This window comes from Pristis pectinata, chromosome 13 (assembly GCF_009764475.1).
Source record: "Pristis pectinata isolate sPriPec2 chromosome 13, sPriPec2.1.pri, whole genome shotgun sequence".
NCBI classification, from domain to species: domain Eukaryota; kingdom Metazoa; phylum Chordata; class Chondrichthyes; order Rhinopristiformes; family Pristidae; genus Pristis; species Pristis pectinata.
In genome coordinates, this window is record NC_067417.1 from 29,867,089 (window position 1) to 29,894,460 (window position 27,372).

Here is a 27,372-nt window from a genome sequence, read left to right on the forward strand (position 1 = left end):
AGTGATGGCAACATCCCATGAAGGAAAGAATTCACAGAAATTGCAGCCCTTTCAGCCATGGGTCAGTGGTGACTCCACAGTCTCTAACAGAAGATTTAAATCCTGTTAGGAGGCTTGGACACATAATCCAGGTGATGCTCCAGTTAGTACTGAAGAGCTACTATGCTTTAGATGAGATGTTCCCATGACACCATTTGAAGAAGACCAGTGTCACCATTCCTGGAGTCCTGGTCAATATTTAGCTCTCAACCCACATCACTAAAATAAAAGCCATCTCATTGCTGTTCACAAGAGCTTGCTTTGTGCAATAGGATCAGAACACGTTGGAAACACTCGACAGGTCAGGCTAAACCTGTGGAAAGAAAAGAAGTAAATAATGCTGAAAGGTTAATTATGGGCAGAGAAACAGAGCTGAGGTTCTATGTCAATAACCCTTCAGTAGTTTCAGGTTTATTTCTAATTCCCAGCTGTATTTTGAACCATTGGGCAATGCCTTGGGCGGTTTGACTGCGGCGCGCTTGCGCGTTCGTCCGCCCGTTGTGGCAGCGGCGGAGACCCGTAGGTCCGGGGCCCGGGTCGGTGGCCCGGGAGGAGAGGGATAGGACGGAGCGAGGGGCGGAAGGGCATCACCATGGGCTCGGGCGTGATTCAGATCCCCAGCCGGCTCCCGCTGCTCCTCACCAACGAGGGGGTTTTGCTGCCGGGCTCTTCGCTGCGCCTCAGCGTTGAGACCCCGCGGAACATCCAGCTGGTGAAGAGCCGGCTGCTGAGGGGCAGCTCGGTGCGCAGCACCATCATCGGCGTCGTCCCCAGCACCAGGGACCCCGACAGCGAGGCCCAGGACCTGCCGCATCTGCACAGGTAGGCCCGCCGGCACAAACCATGCCAGGCCGGCGGCGCTGATGCTGCCCGCTGGAAATGCTTGCAGTGCTTAGAGTTGTTTGCAATTTGTGGTTTAAAAACACAATTCTGCCTCCATTTACAGTCTTTGCACTTTTTGCTGGGCATGGTGGAATCCTGCAGCTTTTACATTGCGCTGGTGGTCGACCAATAACCTCTTGCACCACGAAGGAAACTTTTGCAATGAGTGGTGTTCTGTAAAGCAGCTCAGTCTTGTGTAGAATAACGTAATGGTTCTGAATAGCTCTTTGCTTCACTAATTCATCTGGCATTTTTATATTTTTCCCCGCATCTGAGCTGGATGTCGTGGTTTATTATTTTGCCCAAACTGTGGGAATGTTCTCGCTGTTCACAGCGCGACCCCTGTATGAAGGGGATTCAAACTCTGCAGCACGTCTGTTGATCGTCTTGTAATCTCAAGCTTCTGGTTGCCTGTCCCATTCCGTGTCTGAGTCCTCAACTCTGCCCTCTCACACTGTTCCAGTGAAACTCGGTATTAGTTTAAGGAGCAGCATCTCATCATGTGATCATGCACTTCATTGCCACTTGGACACAAATTGTTGTCATTTTGATGTATTGCTCTGCATGGCCCTTTATTTGCTTAATCCATTATCATCCCGTTTTGCACAGCACAGTAATCTGTTTTGACAATTAGTTTCTCCTGATTTTCACCCCATCAAACATCTTCACTTTCGTTATTTCTGCTTGACTTCTATCCTGTCTGTTCGAGCCTTCTCTCTGTTTATCATTTTCCAAATCTGATTGTCATTAAGTTGAAAAGAACCTCTCTTCTCATCCACAAATGCTGCCTGTCCTGCTAAGTATTCCTAGCATTTTCTGTTTTTGTTTTTAGTTTTCCAGAGTTTGGAACATTTTGCTTTCATTGTTTCTGTTAGAAGTACGTTGAACTCTGTACTGGAGCTTGAACTCAGTTTTCTGATACTGAGATAAGAATGCTAGCACTCAGATTTTTTTAAAAGAAGAGTTACATAAAGAGAAATAACCAAACACAAAACAGACTAAACAATTATGGTGCAGGACAGGAACTAAGATATTAATGAGAGAAGTAAAATTATGAAATAATTGTTGATGTACCAGGAGATCTGCTCAACGAGTGAACAGATTCAAATGAAATCCAGTTACATTGGGCATGGGTATCCGTGGACTTCACCCCAGTCTGTAAGTTTTGGAGTGAGCTTTGTTTGTTTTGCCTAATGCAAATAACCTAACTGACTTTATAAATACTGCATTTGATCTCTTTCATTAAAATTTAAATAAGAAATTTCATTTTCAGAAAATAAACTGCCCATGTCTTGGAACAAAAAAGTAATCTACAGCCAAAGAAAATGTTATAGGATATAATTTAATATTTCTATCCATGTCCTGATTGTTGTTGCAAATGCATTCTCCAATTCCATTTGCAGTTTCCGTGAATTTGAAAATTCTCCTGTCTTTTTTTTAGTGTATGTCAGCCCAGCTCATCCAGATAATTGCATGTCTTTGTTTATTTTTTACTATTTATTGTCAGGCCATTGACAAGGACATCATCCATGTCATGTTTGTATTTTTTTGTTGTGATTCTAGTATTATTGCATTTAGTAATTTAATATCATTTGTATGATGCCGCATTTCTTCAAAACAAACAGTAAATTCATATTCTACCTCTTTCATTTGCTGATTGGTTGTTTTTCTCACATTCTGATTAGGATTGGAACAGCTGGTATTGCGGTACAGATAGTCGGCAGTAATTGGCCGAAGCCACATTATACTCTGTTGATCACAGGCCTTTGTCGGTTTAACATACTTGAGGTTGTGAAGGAGAAACCATTTCCAGTGGCTAAAGTGGAACAACTTGATCGCCTGGAGCAATACACCAATGGTATAGGGGAGTTGAATGACCTTTCGCAAGAGTTCTATAAATATGCAGTTCAGGTCTGTGGAAAATGCTCAGCATTTGTAATTGTAATTTTCATGGATCAGTTTTGGTGTGATTAAACAGCAGTGTAGTGGGTCACACTACTGCTTCATAAAATTCATATGTTACCCATCATCGCAAGTCTTGGCTGTGCAGGAAGATATGACTGCATAATGGGGTTTGTTTTAAAGAAATACACTTTGGAATTTAAAACATTGCATTTTTTCAGTCAAAAACTTAATGTTTCACAACTTAAAAAAATATATATTCTGAATGAAAATAAAAAAACTGCAGATGCTAGAAATCTGAAATAAAGCTAGTTAACAGTTCTGATAAAGAGTGCTTCAATGAAATGTTAACTGTTTCTCTTACACAGATGCAAGTTGACCCACTGAGTGTCTCCAGATTTTCTGTCTATATCAGCTACTTTGGTTCTAATATTTTATTTCTAACTATAAGCCATATTTTTGAAATTGATTTTTATGAAAATATTGCATATAAATTTCGGTTAAGAGTTTAGTAAGTCTGAAACAAGTATCTTTAGCAAACAGGTGGGGGGATAGAGTGGGAGTTGCTAACAGGGAAGACTAGAGCTGCTGATTGTTTAAAACAAATATATATTTTTTGAAACATTTATACATTTTGCAATAATATTTTTTATTATCCACTTTTTTCTTTCTTAATCTTCCCAGTTATAGAATTGTTTCCCTTCAGCTAAGTTCTTTGAGAGGTTGAAAAGATGCAAGGAAGTGGAGAGTACCAGAACATCAATGCATTTCACTGTTTAGCTAATTTTAGACTTAAGGATGAGTGGGTTTGAGGCAGTTGTGAAGATAAAATTATTGAAGTTCTATAACCTGCCTCTTTTCTGTTGATGGACCACCAAATTAGCATCTAGTTGATTGCTAAAATTGGTTGAGGATGGTGTGCACGGCATCTTTAACACAATCCTTTTTAATCTAATGAGACTGGGATTCCAGACCTTCTCCCCCCCATCCCCCTGACAGGTCAGTCTGACTGCCTGTTGTGCAGGAAACTTATTGAAAGTATCTTTTTCCAAATTCAGCAAGATGCGTGTTTAAACCCTCTTATCTGTTTGAAAATTTCCCAGCTGGCTCCAGGTTGGTATTGGAGAGAATTAGTTTGAAAGTTTTTAAAACTTCATGGTGTTTCTTAGACATTTTTTTTGAAAAAGGAATGTATGATTTAATGGAGAATTCCTTAATGTTCTCTGAGCTTGAAAGCATTATGTAATATGTGACCCACGGCACTTGCTACAAATTGTGCAGTAATGGACAACGTAATGTTTGCAGCTGGTGGAGATGTTGGATATGTCAGTACCAGTGGTTGCCAAGCTGAGACACTTGCTGGATAGCCTTCCTAAAGAAACATTGCCTGACATCTTAGCATCAATTATCCGTACAAGTGCTAATGAAAAGCTGCAGGTATGTTGGATTATAAATATGTTGGATTATAAATGTGCATTTAATGCTCAGTGTGGAGCTTAAAATTTAAGAATTCATGTAGGATGTTGAATAACTGTGGTTGAAAAGTAAAATGATTTTATCGAAATTCTCAATTTTTTTTTGCTCCTAAGAAATGCAGTTTATAATTCTGGCCAAGGGAAAAAAAATTGGGTTAGATGTTAATCAAATAGTTAAACAGTCATCTGCAGTAGGCCCATCTCTGGGACATTCCAAAGCTTATGAAGTCTGAGACTGAATTGGTTTTCCATTAGGGAAAACTTTCATGCATCCCATGCACAAAGGGAATCAGAAATTCAGTTTTGGGGGCCATGTTTGGGTAGTTATAGGGGATAGGGGTGGTTAGTGCTAACACTGACTGGTCAGTAGAGAAATTGGATTGGGGTTTGGTTGGAGTTCCTGGGCAAGAGTTGGCTACCAAGGATCATTGGAAGAGAGTTGTTGAGATGTTGCAGTTGGCTGTTGAAGGGTAGGGATTATTAGTTGAGTAGTCAGGGTAAGGAGTGGTGGTGGTGGTGTTCAGGTATTGGGGAGAGGGAAAAATATATTACTTAAAGGGACCCATTGAATTACCTGGCACCATAACTGTGAGCAAAGAGCAGCATTACCAATTCTGAATTTATTTTTAAATATTGGGAAAGGGTGGCTTTTTTATTGTAAGACTTGATAGTATTATAATTGTGCAACAAAAGGTATGCCTTTTAATTTGCATTATTACATACGGGAAAATTTGTGGCCTGCAATTGTAGTTAGGGATTTACAGATGTAACTTTTTGGAACAACTCAGTAATACTTAATTTACGTTTTTGATCTTTGATGCATAGATACTGGATGCTGTTGGTTTAGAAGAGAGATTTAAGAAGACCATTCCATTGCTTGTTCGGCAAATTGAAGGACTAAAATTACTTCAAAAAACTCGGAAATCAAAGCCAAGTGATGAAAAGCGGGTAGGTGTAACATTGTACAGAAACAGTATATTCAGTTATTTAATCCATTAAATATTGATGCAGGAGGCTGCAAAATCATAAATTATACTTTTTCTTAAACTAAAGTAAGGTGCTTTAATCATAGACAATGTAAAGCCTACATTAACTACTGGCCAAAGGCAGTTCAAAGGTTCCTGGATGTTGGGCATCAAAGAAAAACATTTGATGCTATACCTTGTGAACCTATGCTCTCCTAAAACCATTACAAAAATGCAAGGTTCTGTAAAATGTTTTAACTGCTTTAAATGTAATCGTATAATTCTATGCTATATTTGAGGCTAATTGATTTGGTGTATGTTAGTGAGCTTTTGGGTTCCTGTTAAGAATTTGTCTATTGAATTAAAATTTGCTAAATGCGCAACTAAGTGTATTGGTGCTATAAGGAATGCAATTTTTTCCTATTCTATTTGTATCAATGTTTTAAAATTATTAGCAGGTTTTTCTAACACTGACGGCAGAATGCCTCAGTCACCTCTATCTGCTGCATTAATGGTTGAAACTTTTTAAAGAATTTTAACAATTTCTATAGTGCATTTTGTTTTCTCTGTTGAAATGTTTTAGTTCCAGTATCAAACCTGCTCTAGATCTTTCCCTAAAACCTGGCACTTCTCTTTCGCTCCTTCTTAAGATCCTGTTCACCAAAGCTTTTAGTCCTTCTATCGCCAAATTTTGGGTTTTTAATTTTTTTTCATGGTGTATGGGAAAGATTCCCTATGTAAAGGGAATAATATAAATTCCTAACGGAGTTATGTTTTTAAAACTTCCACAAAAAAGGTTCTGAAATGCTATTCATGGAGGAAACCATTCTCCTCTATTTTCCTGAGGGATTGCATTCCTTCCTACAAAAACAAATGTGAAACAAAACTGTGTACTTTACTAAGGACTGCAATCCACTGACTGAAGGAGTTGATCTGCATTTAATTAATGCTTAATTTACCATACACCATGTGCACAATTTAAGTAAATGTGTGTCAAATAATTTGTTTAGATTCATTGTTTAAAGAAGTGCTAATTGCTAGACTCCATTCACTTCTATGAAAGAATGCTGAAGATTCTATATTATGCAGGGTAGAAAATGATTCTGAGCTCTGCATATTAAACTTTCTTGGTAAATGTTTTGGGATGTTTTTTGATGTGGAAATGACCGTCCAATTAAGTTGTAGTAACTGACGTTGGAGACCATGTTGATTTACCAGAGGATATTTTGCAACTGTTAGATCGTGGCCATCCGACCTATTCGAAAAAACAATCAAATTCTAGGACGACCACTGCATTTGGATGCACTTGAGCAGGAAGATGATGATGATGGTGATGACAGTGATGATATTGCCATATTGGAGAAAAAGATTAAAAGTGCAAATATGCCAGAGCAAGCAATGAAAGTTTGCATCAAGGAGATCAAAAGGTACATAATCATCTTTTGAGCAGTAATAGAAATCATTTTCACGGCAATATTTAAAACCTGATGAGCTAGGTACAATTTTTTAAATGGATTTTTTTTTTAAGTAGCCTCCTGGATTGATTCTAATTTATGCCATATGAAAGCCACCTGAGGTTTTAGATTAATCTTTGATAAGTGGCACAGTTCCAAAGTACACATCCTAGCAAGATTAAGTATGCCAGTTTTTCCTCGTGCTCTTGCTCTGCCTCTGTAAAAAGAAGAAACCAAATAAGAGGTGAATTAGGCAATTTAATCCTCTGTACCTGCTCTGCTATTCATTATTATCATGATTCATCTACCTTCCTTCCACTTATCTGCCCTATTCTGATTCTGTTTGTTTCCAGAGCTATATTGATCTCCATTTTGAATATACTCAATGATTGTGCATTCACTGTACTTTGTGGTAGAGAATTCCAAAGAAGAAAATATTCATCTCAGTCCCAGGAGACCCGCTTTGTTTTTGTTTGAGGCTGAACCCTCATTCCAAACTACCCAGCTGAAGACAGGATTCTCTCAGTATTTACTTGCAAATTTTATGTTATAATGAGAGCAGCTTTTACTCTTCTAACCTAGATAGAATATAAGCCTTGTCTACTCAGTGTCACCTCCTAGGAAAATCCCGATTCTTGAAATATGGACCCAGTGTGGTCTGATCAAGACCTTGTTTAACGGTAGTAAGATTGCTCTACTCGTGCTCCAGTCTGTTTATTATAAATGCTATCATACCACCTGCTTTCCTAATTTCTTGATGATTTTACATGTTAATTTGTACATGCGACTTGCTATAAGGGCACCCAGATCCATTTGATCCCCATTCTCACGCTTAAACTGCTTCTATGTTTTTCTTACCAAAGTGCATAACTTTATATTTCTGTGCTTGAAATGCCAAATGTTACATTCTAACACACTTAATTAACTTATGTTGCTAATTAAAACCTGTAATAGGTCTGTCAAATGTGATTCTTTTTTTCTCCCTTTTCATAATCTTGTATTATATTGGAGCGGATCTTTTGCTGAGATGTGTTGGCCCTGTCAGTAAATATATCTAAGCATAAGCTAAAGTATGGTCTTCCATTCAGCAAGACTCCTGTGCCAGAGAATAAGTAGATTCCTCCTCTACAGCAGTGCAGCTTTTGCAGATTTCCCTGAGATTAAGCTGAGAAATCTGCCAATTGCATCCTGGTGCAGGTACCAGTACTTGCAGCAGGTACAGGTATCCCATCAAATAAATGGGAGAAACAGGCTGCATCATATAATTATGTTCTTATGTATGTGTATTCTAGCATTTAGTCCTGAATGGTTTTGAATGTTTGTAAATGTTAGAGACATTCATAAACGTGCAATAACAATGACAGTTTTAACAGCTGGTGTACCTGGGGCCAGGCCCACTGGCTGCCACATTAGTTCTGTGAATGCAACTGGCTGCTTGTGCTGGGATGTCACACTGATCTGCTGGGTGTCAGGCTCCCTAAACTACATCACATGCTGGAAGAAACAATGTGGTCCAAGAGGAGGTGGCTGGAGGTCATGGGGCATTGAAATATGTTGTCCCATTATAAATATTCGTATTGCCCTGTTACTGTACACCTAGTGATAGATTCTAGCATTTTCTGTACTGGTAACACTAGAATAGTTGATCAAAGTTCCTTGTTTTATCATTCCTTTTTGTTTACTATCTTCCAGTTCATGGGTTCATTTTAAATTCTAGGGAATTCATGGGTTCATTTTAAATTCTAATAGAATGTGTCTATTATCTGCTTAGCCTCCACCTTTAACTTATTAAATTTCAACCTTAAATTCAAGAGATCTCTCAACTCTTAGTCTCTTAATTTCTTGAATATTATTTCCTGTCAATAAATCAAATTGACCCTCATACCAATTTACTTTGTTAACACTTAGACCTTAGTTTTTAGCTTAACAAGGTCACTCTCAAGTTCGGTGTAAAATCTGCCATATAATGTTCACTTTTGTTATGTTCACGTCTCCTTGTATGATATTAGATATAGTCTGTTACTTAGTTCTTTAACACAGTACTCCAGTAAACGATAACGTACTTTCAAACTTAACCAATGGCACTATTAGACAAATTTTTAGAATTTTAATTTGGAACACTTCGATCAGTAAATCAACAGGAATCTGACTCAACAGCACTGCTGTTATAAATTAATTGGATCTCCCTGAAGTTTTTGGCATAACAAGGTCATAGTGACTTTGCAAGTCTTCCTGGGTTTTATTTTCAATTAAGAATATAAATATAATGAAGTTATTTTCAAAGGCACTATTATTCCTGTGAACACAAATGTGACCTCAAACTCAATTGGATGAAGTAAGAGTAAAAACATTTTCAAAGAATTGCCTTAAAATCCTACAAACCGTGTTTCTTAAACTTTTGTAATGGGTTTTGTCATTTACAGGTTAAAAAAGATGCCTCAGTCAATGCCAGAGTTTGCTTTGACCCGGAATTATCTGGAACTAATGGTGGAACTGCCATGGAACAAAAGCACAACGGGTAAGAAACTACTTGCTGCAATCTGGAAACAAAAAAACAACCTTAATGTTTTAATAATATTCAGAGTTGACACTTTTTTTGAAATGGATATGTGATAAGTCACTGAGGTCTGTATTACAGCCATCCCTGGCTTACAAATGCCTGACTTATAGACACCTACAGTATATCCAAATGAGCTCCCATAACATTGTTAAATTCAGAAGTCCGGAGTACATACATATGTTCATTCCTACGAACGGCAGAATTAGTTTCCACTCTCTCTCCATTTTTAGTAATTGTTCTTATCAGTCTTGTGTGTTTTTAATGCCATTCATTACAATACTGTGATTTTTTTTGTGTGTATTTTCTGGCGTGAACAAAATTGACTTATGGAAGTCAGTGAAAACAGAACCTGTTTGTTACCCAGGGAAGGCTTGTACTAAATAAAAGTTGGGAAGGGCAGAAAATGCAGTGGGATATTTGCATAGGCTTTGGTATGTGGAACTACGTGAAAATGTCATGATCAGTTTTGTTGAAATGTAATGCAAACCTTAAAAATTGAATAAGTGAATCAAAATATGTTCAGTATCCTCTAACTTTTTCCCTTTTATGTATTGGGAATAATACCATTTATCTTTAGTGTTTCACTCACTGAATTTGTTGCCCTTTTAAGACAAATGATAAACGTGCTGTGTAGTTTTCATGAAATGCAGTCATAACCAAGTGGGACCGATTGGAATATAATGGGATGGTAAACCTGGCACGTATTTAATATGACACTTTTTATGTGCCCATGCAAGGTCATTAGTGAAGGAACATCTGTGGCTGAAAGCAGAAGGCATAAAGGGGCTTGTAGTCCTTACAGGAAATTAAGAGAACTATTGGAAAAACATTAGCACAATAAAGAGGAGAAATGTGTAAATGTTAGGCATACTTAGTTTTGTGCACTCTATAGGAAATTAAGCAGATTTTATTTGGCTTATATGCAGCAGGAAATGACACCCTACAAAAATTTCAGTGTGGGAAATGGGTGGGTTGAGTGGATTGAGGTCAGGAGTCATATAAGAGCTTTTTTCCTGAATATTCATCAGTTTAACTGTAGGACTCTTTTAACCTAGGTTCCTAGGCACTGAAATCCTGATTGGGTTTGTGTGAGATGCCTGCTGATTGGTCTATTGGAAGAGTAAGAGATTGGGCAGTTTGGTTGCCGGCAACATGGAGTGGGGAGGTGTTGTTAAAATAATGGTCAGTGGAGCAGGTTAGTTGGGAAGTTGATCGATAATCATGGTTGAGGGGTTAGACAAATCATTGTGGACGTCTGGGATTAGATATATCACTTAAAAGAAATGCTCCTTGCCATTTCCATTAAAACTATGAATAGGTGGGTTTTATTGAACCTATTCCAGTCAGCTTTTTATTTATTTTTATTTCAATTTGGCTCAATCTCAATCGACCTGCTGCCCTGTCCTTTCTATTCTGCTATATTTCACTTGACTCAAATACCTTTGGTTACTAAGCAAAACTAGACTGTGTTCGTAGACTGCATCTCTGAATAAGTGGCGAAACAGACGTCCCACTTGGGGTCATCATACACTGATCCATATGGGTGCTGGAGCTTCTTCCTCCCAACCATCAGGTTTCAAGGCCAGTGTTAGAGCTCCAGTTATTGCCCTGGCTTGAGGGAAGCTAACTATGTGGAAACCAAACTTGGAACCTTCTGGCTTTGTGCTTTATCTCCTAATTATAGAGGGGAAATAGTAAAGATCGTACTTGTGATCTCTAATGCAAAGTTAGGTTTGACACAGTGCAGAATCATCATCTGAACACGTTTATTAAGGGTTTCACTTCTGAGGAATCTGTGTTAGCTTCTCTTTCATTGCCAAATTTCCAGTTTTCTGTAGCAACAAACAACCTGCTGGAAGAACACAGCGGGTCGAGCAGCATCTGTAGGAGGAAAAAAATTGTTGAAACCCTGCATCAGGACCTGCTGAGTTGCTCCAGATTCCAGCATCTGCGGTCTCTCGTGTTTCCAGTTTTCCCTGCCTGCTTGATCTTTCCTTCCCCATTCCCCTGCCCCCAATTTTTCAAATTTTGCCTTTTTTCTGTGTACTTTTCCCTTGTATTTATGTTCTTTTAGGGTCTCGACCCAAAATGTCAACAATTCCTTTCCCTCCACAGATACTGCTCGACCTGCCAAGTTCCTCCAGCAGTTTGGTGTTTTTTTTTGCTCCAGATTCTAGCATCTACAATCTAGTCTCCATCAATATTCTTTTGTTACATTTAGTCTCGTGTAATCTCTTATAGCAGTAACCTATATCTCATTAAATACATTCCAAGCCCTTCAGATCTGAAGGGGTTAAGTTTTCATAAAGCCTCTCATAAAAATCACTTACAATTCAAGCACTGCCTTTTAAACCTTGAGGATTTGCTATAAATACAGAGGAAAAAAAACTGCTGATTGTAGTAGTTGGTCTCATGGAACACTCTACATATATTCATGCAGATTGTGCAGTTCGCACACTGGATTGATGTGATTGCATGCAAATTTGCTGAAATGTAATTTATTAAGTGGCTGCAGCTGTTTGATTGTTGATGGGTAACGGGAAGATGATATGAAATTGTGTGCTGGAAGTGTGTATTTTTGTAACGGACTGAAAAGCAGCAGCCATTTGTTGTTCTACATTATACAAACTATGGGTGACAAGCCAGCAATAATTTCCATTGGCTGATTTAAAATGTCTACATTTTTACTGGCTTTAGAAGAAAATTGATTATTATAAATATGTAAGCAAACACATCATTTATCTTTGCAGATTGAGTTTTGTCAACTGAAATTGCTTTATTAATGTTCCTAATTGTTCACTGCCATTAATTCCTTTGCCCTCTAATCTGGAAGCTGTAGTTTTTTGATAATCATTTTGTACAAGCTGTTACTCCTGTTGTAATAATCTGCTTACCAGATTTAATTTGGGTTTAGACCTCTTTAATAAATTCTCTTCAAAATGGTAAACATTATAATGTAAATCAAGGGGCTACTGTCATAAAAAGCTAATAACTGTATTTACAGATCTCAATAAAAAGCATAATAAATGGCAAATGCTGAAAGCAGATTATACCAGAGCTATAGCTCCTCAAAGGACGTCAGGAATTCCATCATATCAAATTTGTTCAGATTTTGTACAAAACATTAGCTTTATCACACGTTTTCTTTTTACTGCAATAAATAAAGCATTTCCACAAAACCAGAAAAGTAAAACTGCATTCAGCATTTGGTGATTTAATATGTCACGTCGTCCTTAACCTGCTAAGTCCGAGTGCAACAGAGACATACAAACCAACCATGAAAAAAATGGTCCTGGCTCTTGTGATAGAATTAAAAGGAATATAATGGAGTATGTTTAATGTCATTGGTTTCCAGATCATCTAGACCTTCGTGCTGCAAGAGTTTTACTTGACAGTGACCATTATGCGATGCAGAAGCTCAAACAGAGGGTGTTGGAGTATCTTGCTGTTAGACAACTTAAAAACAATTTGAAAGGACCTATCCTCTGCTTTGTGGGACCTCCAGGCGTGGGCAAGACCAGCGTGGGCAGATCCATAGCGAAGACCCTCGGCAGGGAGTTTTACAGGATAGCATTGGGTGGAGTATGTGATCAGTCTGACATTCGTGGTCACAGGTAACGCACAATTACTAATATAAAAATGCATATTTATATAAAAGTAATATTTTGAAACTTTGTATTTCTGTAAACTTGATTTTAACGACAATCAGTCATTCACTTGCTAACTCTTACACATTTCATGCCACTATTTTAACTGGATCGCTTTTGTTTTAATTTGCCTCAAATAATTGCTTCTAAAAATAATGTCAGGAAGGTAGGTAAACAATTCTGTAGCAAGGGATGCCATTAAAATAACAGTTAATTTTCTCCCTACATCCTGAAATTGTCGATCCCTTAATAGGGTATAGCCATGTCCAAGTGACTATTATTCATTTGTTCATTGGAATGTAGGAGCATTGTAACAAAGGCCAATATTGTCCTTGAGTGTAATCATACTTTGCTGTTTTCTTAGAGACAATTGTAATCACTATTGGTTCGTAGTTAATTATGGCTTCTAGTATTATGTTGTACGGGCCTAGAAAATATTTGACTCTTGTTCTAAGCACAGCTGGACCTACAAAAGATCCAAAAAGGAAAAGGAGATTGAGGTGACTGGTACTTAATAAGCTCACATGCTCCTCAAGACCTGGTTCCTACGTTTCTATTGGTAATCCTGTACATAAAGCTTTTCTACAGCCACCTTCCAAGTTGCTGCATTTGTTTCAGGTCTTTAACACGTATGCTTCTTGTTTACAATTTTCTCTTTTATAAAAAATTTTTGCCAGGTCATGAATAACTCAATAAAATGCTGTATGGTGAGTCTTTTATTTTTCCCACATTCCCATCGCCTCCCCTTGGATACTTTCACCCAACTGGAGGCAATTTGCAGCAGCCAATTAACCTACTGACCCGGATGTCTTTAGAATATAGGAAGAAACCAGAGCACCTGGAGGAAAACCGTGTAGTTACCAGAAAAATGTGCAAATTCCACACACACAGGTTGTTGGAACTGTGAGGCAGAGGCTCTACCAGCTGCATCAATATGTCACCCTAAAAGATGCAGAATAACATTTCATCTGGTGATTGTTCTCTTCTTTCACTCAAAGCAATGATATTGCTAAGCTGTGTTAGCCCAGATGAATGTCAAACTCAAATAGTCATTCTTTATGTCCAAGTATGTCTTGATATTTAACATACAGAGCCTGACCCATAACAGCTAAAAACAAGGTTGTCCTAAAAAAATTCATTCACTTCCAACGTGGGCCACTGGCTAAAAGTAAGAATGGAAATTCTGTTCCCATTTCTTTCTGGTTTCTACTTCTTCCTACCACCAGATCTCAGCAGAAGAAGACACCAAAGCCTGCCAGTTGTATTAGAGAATCAAATGAGGAATGAGTGAAGGAGGAACTGAAGGAACTAAGAATTAGTTTTTTTTTAAAGAAGTACAAGAGAAGTTGGAGAATTTGAAAGCTGATAAATTCTCAGGACCTGATGACTTGCATCCCAGAGTTTTCAAAGAGGTGGCTTTAGAGATGCTGGATGCTATATTTATCTTCTAAAGTTCTATAGATTCTATAATTGTTCCTGTGAATTAGATGGTAGTAAATGTGGCCCCACTATTTAAGAAAGAAATGAAAGAACTATCAACCTATTAATCCAATGTCAATGGTAGGGAAAAGCTGGAATCTAAAATAAAGGGTGTTATAACAGAACACCTTGAAAAGAAGAATAGGATTGAACAACCCAATGTGGGTTTATGAAAGGAAGATCAAGTTTGACTAATTTGAAGTTCTTTGAAGATGTGACTAGTAGAGAAAAGAGAACCATTGGAAGTGGTTTTATTTTCAGAAGAATATAAGGTTGCCCACAGGAGGTTGGGCAACAGGTTAAAGCATATGGAATTGTGAATAATATACAGATTCACAGAATGGCTGGCTATGGCTAGTGGGATACTACAATGAATGGTGCTTAGTATCTAGGTTTTCATAATCTATATCAAAATTTGGCTGAGAGGATCAAAGGGCAGGCCTTAACTTTTGACCTATTTAACTTTTGTGGTATTGCAGATTTGCAGTGTAGTATTGACATAACTTTTAAACGTTTGGTTGTTTTGCTAATGAGAAAATCATTCAACACAACAAATTTGAGCCTCTAGCTTATCCCTGAGGGAGTTTTGCCTTTATTCTTAAGTGTGAAATTTTTGGGCAATGTGCTGAAAAGCAAAATTCCTCACCACCCAAGTAAAGTATTAAATGTCCCACTAAACACCCAGAGTTGGTGCCTCTGAATGTCCACTAAAACCTTGAGGGGATTCACGGCAAATCTCCCAGCAAACGGTAGTGTAGTGGTTAGCATAACGCTATTACAGCACCAGCGACTCGGGTTCAATTCCCGCCACTGTCTGTAAGGAGTTTGTATGTTCTCCCCATGTCTGCATGGGTTTCCTCCCATGTTCCAAAGACGTACAGGTTAGGAGCTGTGGGCATGCTATGTTGGTGCCGGAAGAGTGGTAACACTTGCGGGCTGCCCCCACCACACTTTCAGTAACGTAAGAAGATGTATTTCACTGTGTGTTTTTATCTACATGTGACTAATAAATAAATATCTTGTATATCAAATATCAATTCAGCTCTGTAAATCTCACCTGCAAAATAATTTCCCAAAGTCAATGGAGAATAAATGGTGTTCTGGTTTTTGGGATTTGCTGCTGTTTCTGCAGTATGTCTCCTGTAAAAGTTAAGGATATACTGTTTTTCCAAGTTTGCTGACAAAACTAAGCTAAATGAGATTGTGAGTACAGAGGAGGATGTAAATAGGCTGTCTTTTATTTTGAGACTTCAATTTATTTGTTTTTCAATTGGAAAAAGAAAATGAATTCAATTGGGGTAAGAATAATTTGTGCAGTGTATCTAACTCTGACTTTGGTAGAATTAATTTGAATGTATACATTTTTCTGTCAGCAAAACACAAATGATGCTGATATCTTTGTACTTACCTGAGGACTTTCCAGTGTTCAATCCTCTCCAGCTAGTTGTCTGAACTACTTTCTTAAAAAAAAGGTTGACAAATTTATTCTAAGACTTTTTTTCCATAAAATTTTAATTACTCATTCCAAACTCCCTTTGCACTCAGAACTGAACTCTCACTTGTCAGCTTGTTACTTGCAATGATGGAAACCTGTATATATCATGAGAATAGGAATAGGCCACTCAGCCACAAGAATCTGTTCCACCATTCAATTAAATATCTCTTGTTACCTTTCCACAAGATCCTTGTTTTCAGCTGGCTTTGCTTTTATAGCCATTTAGATGAGTTCCATATTTCTAATTCCCTCTCTGTGGGGAAAGTTTTTCTTAATTTCATGCCAAAATATGCTCGTTTTTATTTTAAGATAGAGTTTATTTTTTCTGGATCTCTCCCTTGTTCTGGATTCCACCACAGGAACAAGTAGTTTATCCAGGAGAGTCCCTTTGCTAGTCACATTTACTGTTTTGACTTTGAGTCAAACACTACTTAACCATCTCAACGAACTGCAAACCAAGTTTATGCAGTCCTTCCTTGTAATCTAACCTTGTAAAATCAAATATTCCGTGAATCCATGCTAATCTAGAGTGGATGATCTCAAACTCCCCCATACTAATATACGTAATTTTACCTAGGCACTTGTCTATCTACACTCTATTGTAATTTCCTTTTTCTATTTGAGTATAATATCTGTCAAGCTAACAAATTGATAGCTTTAAGCTGATCACAGTCATCTTCATATTTTTGTCTTTCTTTTTGACACTGGTCTCTGAGCAGTTTTATATTGTTCAAGGTAAAATTTCCAAATTTAATTGACTGATGAAAGGAATGTGGTCACATATATCAGTGGCTTTAATTAGCAACAGCTTGCACTGATGTGGAAACAAAGTAAAGTTCCCCTAGGTGCTTCACAGAATTATTAAACCAAAATGAGTTGCGTAAGCAGATATTGCGACATATGACCAAAAGCTTGAATAAACAGGTGGTTTTGAGTAGCATGTTAAAGGAGAAAAGAGATATAAACACAGATATAGGGAGGGAATTCCACTACTTAAATACCAAGCAACTGACAGGATGTCTGTCAATGGTAGAAAGTCTAAAATCAGAGATATACAAGGGGACAAAATTGGAGGAGCGCAGAACTAGCAGGATTATAAGGATGGAGGAAGCTACAAAGGTGGGAAATGGTGAATTCAATTTGAAAATGAGGATGAAAATATTGAAATTGTAGCTTTCCTGAAACAGAAGCCTATACAGATAAGCAAACATGAGTGTCGGATGCAAGTTAGGATGAGGGCAGCAGAATTTTGAATGCACATGTTTATATAGAATGAAAGATGTGAAGTCAGCTTGGAATTATTGAAATAGCTGAAATAATGCATGAACAGCAAAAGGTGTTGTGAATGGGGGTAGAAGATTGTTATCACTGAGAGTGGGTTTGTGGGGAATCATTTGGAAAAGTAACATAGCTACATGAACATGAGTTCATTCAAGAGACACGAGATGCAGTAATCTGGAGCAAAAAAATTGCTGGAGGAAGCGGGGTCTTGACCTGAAACGTTGACCATCCATCCCTCTGCCTCCACAGATGCTTCCTGACCCATTATTACTCCAGCAGTTTGTTTTTTGTATGAGTTCATTGAAATTAGTTTCAGAACCACATTCTGAACAGATTCCCTTTAGACCAATTCTATTTGCTTTGTTCTTATGAAATGTTTTTTTTTGCATATTTTGCTGCATCTTTTAAACTTCATAAATTGAATTTCTTAAAAACCTAAGTAAATATGACCAAGTAGTTTAGTGCATATACACTTTTTTTTTGTTTTCAACCTCCAAGTATGATTGGAAAGATATGGAAACAATTCATAAAGAAACCTGCCTTTTAAAATGTTGGTAAAATAATGAAACAGCAACAACTTTATCTTGTTCCTATAGTTGGTGCCTCCCTTCAGTTGGTGCCATCCATTATTGCCCTCAAGTATACCCATGTATATATTTAAAACAAAAACTGTGCTAAAATAGTTTGTGCCTTTTAAAATATTGGAGCGTTTTGTCTTTCAGGAGAACATATGTGGGTAGCATGCCTGGCAGAATTGTCAATGGTTTAAGGACTGTTGGTGTGAATAATCCAGTGTTCCTGCTAGATGAAATAGATAAATTAGGAAAAAGTCTACAAGGAGACCCTGCAGCAGCTCTGTTGGAGGTACAAAATGGAATATTCCACAATTTAAATTACACAGTGGTTGAATTGGGCAACTAGTGCATTTGCCCTACTGCTCTCTATTGACAATACAATTAGTAATTTGAAGAAAAACTATGATAAACAAGCTTTTATACATGATATTTTTCTTGGCTTAGGAGGAAGCACTGAGCTCCACTGAAATTTTGATGCAGACAAGCTTGTATTTTATTCTTTCTTGAACTGTATTCACACTATATTTTTGCCAGTGCTTAGCTGATTATGGTTTAAATGCATTGTATTTTAGAAAAAAGTGGGAACACGATGCATAAGCAAGTGGAAACTACTAGGCAACCTTTCAGTTTGAAAAATTCCATTTCCCCTCGTACTTTCTTTGTCCAGCATAGAAATTTCACCATTGCAGGCTGTCATTTCTTCTATTTTTGAATAAATAAATTTTGTATTCAACCTACTTTAACCAGGGCTGAAGAAGGCATGAGGGAGACTAGTGATAAAGCATCTTAACAGATTTAAATATCTCAAAACATTTGTGTTTTAACAATCATGGGGCTTATTTAAAAAAGGGATGAGCAGGTTCAGAAACATTTATTCTAGTCTTGTACCCTTAAAGATCTGTATTCCCACTAATCATTTAACATTCAATTGCACTATTTAGGCTATTACTTAAGCAATTATTCCCATTTAGGTCTCCACCATAAATATTTCTCCTTACCTGCTCCAGTCTATTGGAAGCTAAGACATAATTGAAAGTAAATATTTCCTCCTTGAGATGATGATGTTTTGAGAAACTGAACACCCCTTTGGTTGAAGAGTGACTGCAGAATTCATTTGATAGTTTATTGTTTATAACTGATGTTTTATGATGGTTGTTGGGGATCTATTAGATTCACTAAAAATGAGTGTAATGGATCCCCTACAACCAACATAAGATATCAATAAGACCCTAAAAATAGGATGTTAGGGAAAATAACATAATGAAAAGGTTATCTAACAGTGTTTTTGGTCTTCTTGCAATGTGCATTTTTATAGCAGGTGTCAATGTTCTGTTCTTCCTGTTCTCTGCACTGATGGTTGTATGTTAATTGAATAATTCATGTTCCTCATTTATTTTCAGGTGTTAGATCCTGAGCAGAATCATAGTTTCACTGACCACTATTTGAATGTCTCCTTTGACCTATCCCAAGTGCTTTTCATAGCTACTGCCAACACTACTGCTACCATCCCTCCAGCTTTACTTGATAGAATGGAACTCATCCAAGTGCCAGGTAAACAAATCCCAAAGTATTACAAGTTTTAAAGCCAGAGTTGTAAACTTTAAAAAAATAAACCATGGATCTAGCACTGCTGTGGGCTCTTTTATCATTTCTAGGGTTGGTGGTGCATTACCAATAGGGTCTGGTGCAGTGAGCGATTGATTTGAAACACACTGTCCATTGTTTTCCATCAATTAAAATGATTAGATATGAAATCCAAGACATTGCTGTCTTGATTTCCTGTCATGCCTCTTGATTGAAACTGGCCTTTTAGATTTAACTGGTATTCAGATATTGGTGAATGGAATTCTGTTTGTTTGAATGCGTGTATCCATATTTTGAGTTTATTTTTCAACATTATGATGAAGATGTAGGAGTGGATAGTATAATTTGGATAAACTGTACTCTATTAAAAATTGGTAAATACATGATGTAATACTCTTAATTCTCTCTCTATGCTCCATTTAGTTGTTTGGCATGCTTCCAGCCCAACCTTTCTAGATGACACTCTTAGTGATCTGCATAGATCGCTGTTTCGTTTGGTACTATGAACTGTAATTTGGTGCAACAGAGCATATCAGGAGATGGTCCATAATTTGTTTCTCATGATGCACACTGTGGTTGGTAGCAAGGAGGGGGTATGATTTTTAAGAAAGTTCGCCTTCCTAATCCACTCTTAATCTGTTAAGGCTCTACCTTGTGTGCTATTTATAATAGACCCAGATAATACTTCATCATTGGTAGAAATTCCTCACTCCTCCAGTCTAGCTTTATTGCTTGTTTTCTCCTTTCTGCGTTTTTCCAGCCTAAATCCAGTGATATTTGAGAGATGAAGCTTTTTTTATATACCAGTGTGGGTGATCCCTCAATCAGCTTTCCACTTTGAAGCAAATGCCCATGTGGTATGTCCCAAAGTTCAGCTTATTTTTAATTAGGTTGATTAAATAATCTGAAATAAAAATGAAGCATCAATAATAGCAACTGTTAATCTATAGATTGTTGTCAAAATCCACCTGGTTCACAAATTTCATTTAGGAAAGGAAATTGGTCCTTTCCTGGTATGGCCTTATGAGTGTTCAGTTGTTTTGGGCTGTTGCATCGTGCCAATTTTGCACTCTGGAATGGGGTCAAGGACACTCATGCACAGTCTTGATTGAGATATCTTTCAAACTGCTCCTTTTAGTACTGACGGCCTCGTCATCGTTGATGCATTGACTGAGGGAGGAGATCAGGATGGAGTGGGGGAGCTATGTGAGGAAGGGGAGATGAGCAAAATGTGTGTTTATGATTGATGTGTGGTCAGAGTATGCTTATATGTAATTGGAATACATATGCTAAATCTGTGCACCAGAGCCTGGTCTCCAGTTGTCTTGGGCATCATTAAGATTTGTGTGCTAGGTGGTGTCTAATGGCTATCCCATATTTAAAGAAATCAACCGCGGGCACCTTCCACTTCTTGGTGGAAGCAAGCCATTGATCTAGGGGACTTCTTGAAAAGATTTACTGGAGACACTGAGGTAGTCTTCCTTTAGGGCAGAGAATAGCAAAAGGAAATTTCAAAGGAATGCCGCAGTTCTTGAATGGAAGAGCCTTGCAAATTCTGCTGTGCATGAACTCCAGGGTGGTGTGGTCACTAGAATGGGCGCATCCTCTGTGAGATCCCACTGCTACGAAGAGTGCAGAGGTAGCAGGTTGAGTAAGGAAAGGGAATAGAGCAGGTGATTGGGGTTGAAATTGGACATATCATTGGGATGGTGTGGGTCAGATAATTTGGGAGCCTAGAATAGTCAGCCATGTTTAAAGATGGAAGTTTTTGGCAGAAGATTGAAAGGAGTTGCTAGATGATTGAAGGGCAAGGTTGGTTATATAATTAAGTATATTGTTGCAGTAGATTGAGGAAATGTGTCAAGCAGATAAGTTTTGAGGAGCATTTTGATGATTGAGGATTGATGGGGGAATGAATCAGTGCGTATGATGGGGTGGTGAGCATTGGAAATAATGGATACAAGTGGGATGATGGGGGCAAACACCAACAGTGGAAAGTTGAAGGTGGCTCTGTGTCCCTTGCTTCTGTCCCTTGCCAAAGGCCTGTTTTCCTGGGTTGTGTCCTGTTCAAAGAACTTTCCCTGCATATCTAGAGCTAAGTTATCATGGACTTTTCCTGCTCTGGTAGGCCTGAGATGTGTCTTACTCTATTTTCAACTGCAAAGATTGCTCATGAATCCCAATATCTCAAGTTCTAGTCATTATATACCCCATACCCAAATTGTATTTTCTCTCTCCAACGTGGAGAAAACTGCATTGTGAAATGAATGAAATGTGTAAACTTTTGTTTCATCTGGAAAAACCATTTGGGGTCCTGTGCAGTGGGAAGGGAAAAGATGAAAGGTAAAGTGTTGTGTCTCTTGGTAGCTTGGGAAAATAAGTATCAGAGGTGATTTACCTGAATGTTGGGTTGGAAATGTTGATTCAGAATGTATTAACCTTTTTCTATGATTTTCCATGGTTATTTAAATTTCTTTTGGTATTTATGTAATTCTGTTCACTGTCATGTTTAACAGCAGTAGCTCTGCATTATAGGATCAATTTCCATTCCGTTTGTACTGGATATTGTACAGCAATGTATTATAAACTAATGTGGTGTAATGCTTCATTTAAGGGAGCATTGCAAGTTGAATGGAGGATTGTGAAATTTTCCCTTCATTAAGGAGAAGCAAGAATATGTTAATTTTTATATGCATGTGTAGCTGAAATTGCATTCTAAGCACGAGATTTAATTTTAATTCACCATTCTTCAAATATTAGGCTATATTCAGGAGGAGAAGATCGAAATTGCTCACAGGCATTTGATTCCTAAACAATTGGAGTTACATGGGCTAACACCCCAACAGATTCAAATTCAACATGAAGCAACTGAAGGCATCATTAGCAGGTCAGTAATGTTTATGGTAAAGCACTTTTAAATTTTTTTTAAATTTTATTTACAGCGTGGTAACAGGCCCTTCCGGCCCAACCAGTCCGCGCCGCCTATCTTAACCCCCCTAATTAACCTACCCATACATCTTTAGAATGTGGGAGGAAACCGGAGCACCCGGAGGAAACCCACGCGGACACGGGAGAACGCACAAACTCCTTACAGACAGCAACGGGAATCAATCCCCGATCACTGGCGCTGTAATAGCATTGTGCTTACGGCTACGCTACCGTACCGTGCCTAATTGCAAAATACAGACTTTATTGGTTGTTACAGTTTTATTACATGAGAAACAAGGGTGTTAGATGTTACCTTTGTGCCTTTGTCTTTAACTTTACCAAATAGTGTTATCATAGAATCATAGAACAGTATAGCACAATACAGGCTCTTCAGCCCATAATGTTGTAGTGACCTTTAAACCTCACCTAAGACTATCTAATCCCTTCCTCCCACACATCCCTCTATTTTAAATTCCTCCATATGCTTATCTAGCAATCTCTTGAACTTGACCAATGTACCTGCCTCCACCACCGCCCCAGGCAGCGCATTCCATACCCCAACCACTCTCTGGGTAAAAAAATCTCCCTTGAACTTCCCGCCCATTACTTTAAAGCCATGCCCTCTTGTATTGAGCATTGGTGCCCTGGGAAAGAGGTGCTGGCTGTCTACTCTATGTATTCCTCTTAATATTTTATACACCTCTATCATGTCTCCTCTCATCCTCCTTCTCTCCAAAGAATAAAGCCCTAGCTCCCTTAGTCTCTCCTCATAATGCATATTCTCTAAACTAGGCAGCATCTTGGTAAATCTCCTCTGCACCCTTTCCAATGCTTCCACATCCTTCCTATAATGAGGTGACCAGAACTGGACACAGTATTCCAAGAGTGCTCTAACCAGAGTTTTGTAGAGCTGTATCATCACTTCAGGGCTCTTAAACTCGATCCCCCGACTTATGAAAGCTAACATCCCATAAGCTTTCTTAACTACCCTATCTACCTGTAAGGCAACTTTCAGTGATCTGTGGATATGAACCCCCAGATCCCTCTGCTCCTCTACACTGCCCAGAATCCTGTCATTTACCTTGCACTCTGCCTTGGAGTTAGTCCTTCCAAAGTGTACTACCTCGCACTTCTCTGGATTGACCTCCATCTGCTACTTGTCAGCCCAGCTCTGCATCCTATCAATGTCCCTCTGCAATCTTCGACAATCCTCCACACTATCCACAACACCACCAACCTTTGTGTCATCTGCAAACTTGCCAACCCACCCTTCTACCTTGAAGTACATCTTGGAATTCTGTTTATATTATATAAAAGAATAAACCTTATGATTAATAATATAACCTCAATGAGCAGGTAAGTTCTAATGTATTGTCAGAGTGCACATTAAAGTACCACATGGTGCCAAAGAGTAAAACATATACATGAAATTACATACACAAAATTATTAAGGATGTAATTATAGAAATAGGTTGTGATGATTCATTTGTTTGTATTGGGGGAATTCAGTTTTTGGAAAAAAAATCAGTTCCTGAACACAATTCTGCAGACAGATGTCAAAGCATCCATAACAGTGAAATTAGCTGAATATTTCATAATGGATACAAGGACTTTGAACTCGTGTTTTCTGGATCATCTTCTAGGTCTCTGGATTAGCAGTATATCAATAACACTACCAAATCATAAATGTTGAACTCCTCCATTTATGTATGATTATCGTACAATTTCTAGGTCAGGTGGGTTCAGTGGGGGTCACATGAGAGAGAGAGAGGAGGAATGGTGGAGAAAAGGGGAGGAGAGCAGTGACACTGGGAAGAGGAGGAAAAAAAAAGAATAGGAGATAAAGGGGACAGAAAGCTGGTGAAAGCCAAAATGAGGAGGAGGGTATTATTGCATTGGCAAGGAGTGTATTGATCTGACGAATGTATTTGCGGGTTAAGAATTCTGCATGCTTTTAGTCTATCTCACTGTGATCTCTTGAGGGTTGCCCAGCAGCGAAAGAGTCCTTGGAGTGACAGGGTTTATCGATGATTAGACAAAACTTGCTCAGCAAAGAGGTTGCTTTAGGATAAATAATTTTCTCAAAGGTTTTCATGCATATTCATTGCTCAAAGGTATGTGGTAGGCTTTCATAATAAAACTACACATTGAAGAGCATGTTCAAGATTAAAACTTAATAATGGTGAATTGACTAACGTACCAGTTGCAACCACAAAACAAAATAGTAAATGGTGTGTTATGAATTTGGTGATAGTTGAAGTTGTATCAAAGTGACCACTCGATGTTGAATGAGACCTGATTTAAGGTACAGGCAACAGATATTTGAATGGGCAAATATAACATTTCAGTAGCAGGATGATAGACTTAAAGGTACCATTTTCCAGTGCAAATAAAAGAGGAAATGGTGTTTCCATTGTTGGGAATCTATGAAAGCAGCTGATGTCAGGGTGTGAGCATATGTAGTGGTTCTGTCCTAAGGGGAGTTTTTCTGAATGGAATTTTATCCTTGAACCAGGATTTCTCCACTTAAATCTTTCAAAGCTGAGAAATTAACCTCCTCAACCAATAGAAATTAAAGGAGTTTATCAACATGCTTGATGTCAGGTGTCTTCCTGCATAGGGAAATGTGTCTGGCTTTTAGAGTACCTGATTTGCTGAAAGTAGCTGTTTATTCCACATTTCAAATATGTAACACCTATCCCTGCTGGTATAAACTGGAAAAGGGGTATCCTATTAAACAGTTTTGTTATTGGGAGATCATTTTAAAATTACAGGGGCTCCCTGGGTTACGGATGATGTGACTTATGGAAATCCGACTTTACGCAAGTTCTGCCATAGATTTTTAAAGAATCTTCAAGATAGTAAAATGATAAAGCTAGATTCAACGTATATTCCATTAGTTTAATTATGGGTAATGTTGGGATGAACGTGGAAGATATTCCATGAAACATGAAGGTAAAGGTGGCATATGGCATGCTTGCCTTTATTGGTTGGAGTATTGAGTTTAAGAGTAAGGAAGTCATGTTGCAGCTATGTAAATCTTCAGTTGTGCCGCACTTGGAATATTATGTGCAGTTCTGGTCATCCCATTACAGGAAGGATGTGGAGGCTTTGGAAAGGGTACAGAAGGGGTTTACCAGGATGTTGCCTGGATTAGAGGATATGACCTATAAGGATAGGTTGGACAAACTTGGTTTGTTTTCTCTGGAGCGTTGGGAGGCTAAGGGGAGACTTGATAGGTTTATAAAATCATGATAGGCATAGATAGGGTAGACAATCAGAATTTTTTCCCAAGGTAGAATTGTCATATACTAGAGGACATGCATTTTGGGTAAGAGGGGGAAAGTTTAAAGGAGGTGTGCAGGGCAAGTTTTATTTACACAGAGTGGTAGGTGCCTGGAACAGGCTGCCAGGGATAGAGGTGGAAGCAGATACAATAGTGGTGTTTAAGAAGCTTTTAGATAGACAAGTGAATATGCAAGGAATGGATGGATAGGGTCATGTGCAGGCAGAAGTAATTTAATTTGTCACCGTGTTTGGCACAGACATTGTGGGCCAAAGGGCCTGTTCCTGTGCTGTACTGTTCCATGTAAACGAAAGAATCATAGCAAGTGTATGCTGGGCGATATGATATGGATAGCTATAGAAAACTAACGTTTCTGACACGGAAAAATTGGTTTATGGACAGTTGTCAGGAATGGAACCCTTGCGTAACCTGGGGACTGCCTGTAGCTAGTATGTTTTTGTAGATTAAACAGAGTTTGTCACCTGTCTATCCTCCTGGCATCATTGGTTGATCTCCTCCTAGGCTCTCCTTTTCCATATATCTGTGAGGATGCAGATGACAAGATCTTTTAATTAATTTTAAAAAATGGTGGGAATGAATGTTTTGAATGATTCTATTATTCCCAAATCTATCTTTGAAAAATGAGGTCTGTTCTTAGTTTTAAGAGAGCTCCAGCTTGGGTTCCCAGAGCCTGCCATTAATTGGACACTTTTTTAGATCTCCAGTGGGTCATCATATTTTCTGCAGCATTTGTGAATCAATTTACAAACTGTTGTAAGTTGTGGTCCAATTTAGTAATTACACCATTGATGCAAATTTCTAACAAATATTACATGATTCTCGGTAAATACTTTTAGAGAATCTTTGGAGGCATGAGCTGGGATGGAGAAGTTAAAACAGGACTTCTATTGAAAAGGAGAAAGGATGACTGCATTATTTATTTATAGAAGTAAAGACTAATCTCATGGCTATTTCATTCAGAAAGCCTGAATTTATCCGGAGAACAGAACAATCTAAATTTTTGAAACTAGGAGGATAAAGGCGAAATTTCTGTCAGAAAAGCAAGGATTCTTTAGATGAGATTTAATGATATTTAAGTAATCTTGACTATTAACTCCCAATGTAATGCATTTGCCAATGAGCCACTTAAATGATTGCTTCTTGCTCTGATTTCTATTTTGATGCTGATAAATTTCTTATAAAACAAAGGAATAAGGTGATTACATCTGTTCAAACGAACCCATAAAGAATACAACATTGGAAACAGTCCCGCGGTTAATAATGGATCATGTAACATTATGCTAATAGTATCAACTGCATTGTGAATTTATAATGAAAGAATTTGAGTACCCTGTTTCAAAACAAGTTAAACATAAGGAAAAAATGTCTCTTTCAGATATACCAGGGAAGCAGGAGTACGCTCCCTCGAACGGAAGATAGGTGCCATTTGTCGTGCTGTGGCTGTAAAAGTGGCAGAAAGTCAACATAAGGTTACAAAATCTAGTTGCACGCCAGTAACTGAGAAAGAAGGTGAGAATGCAAGGAATGTTTTGTTTTTAGGGGGAAAAGTCATTTGATTTTTAAAGGTGGGATACAAAACTGGAAACTAATGAGATCATTCCTCCGAACAGAATAATTCATAAGATGCATTCTCCTGATGTAGGTAGTTTAGTATGATGTTGAAAGACAGATATTAAGTACTAAAATGTGTGACGAGATGTCGGTGATTGTTGTTATAATTGTTGTGCCCCTCCCTCTTGCTAGAAATAGTGCTTTTTCTTAATGCCTTTAGAGTCAGGAATATTGTCCAAGTTGACATG

General features: G+C 38.1%; 1 protein-coding gene across 1 annotated transcript in view; it reads left to right on the forward strand.

Moving 5' to 3' along the window:
* The first annotated feature begins 534 nt into the window (after nt 1–534).
* The window catches only part of lonp2 (lon peptidase 2, peroxisomal), a 56,161-nt gene continuing 29,323 nt past the window's right edge, over nt 535–27,372 (forward strand). The window contains exons 1-11 of the mRNA XM_052028583.1: nt 535–861; nt 2,607–2,832; nt 4,129–4,260; nt 5,124–5,246; nt 6,503–6,690; nt 9,141–9,235; nt 12,633–12,891; nt 17,902–18,043; nt 19,155–19,305; nt 22,099–22,225; nt 26,949–27,082. Of these exons, the coding sequence (XP_051884543.1) occupies nt 632–861; nt 2,607–2,832; nt 4,129–4,260; nt 5,124–5,246; nt 6,503–6,690; nt 9,141–9,235; nt 12,633–12,891; nt 17,902–18,043; nt 19,155–19,305; nt 22,099–22,225; nt 26,949–27,082 (1,807 nt within the window). The 5' untranslated portion in view covers nt 535–631. The remainder of the gene's footprint in view (nt 862–2,606; nt 2,833–4,128; nt 4,261–5,123; nt 5,247–6,502; nt 6,691–9,140; nt 9,236–12,632; nt 12,892–17,901; nt 18,044–19,154; nt 19,306–22,098; nt 22,226–26,948; nt 27,083–27,372) is intronic.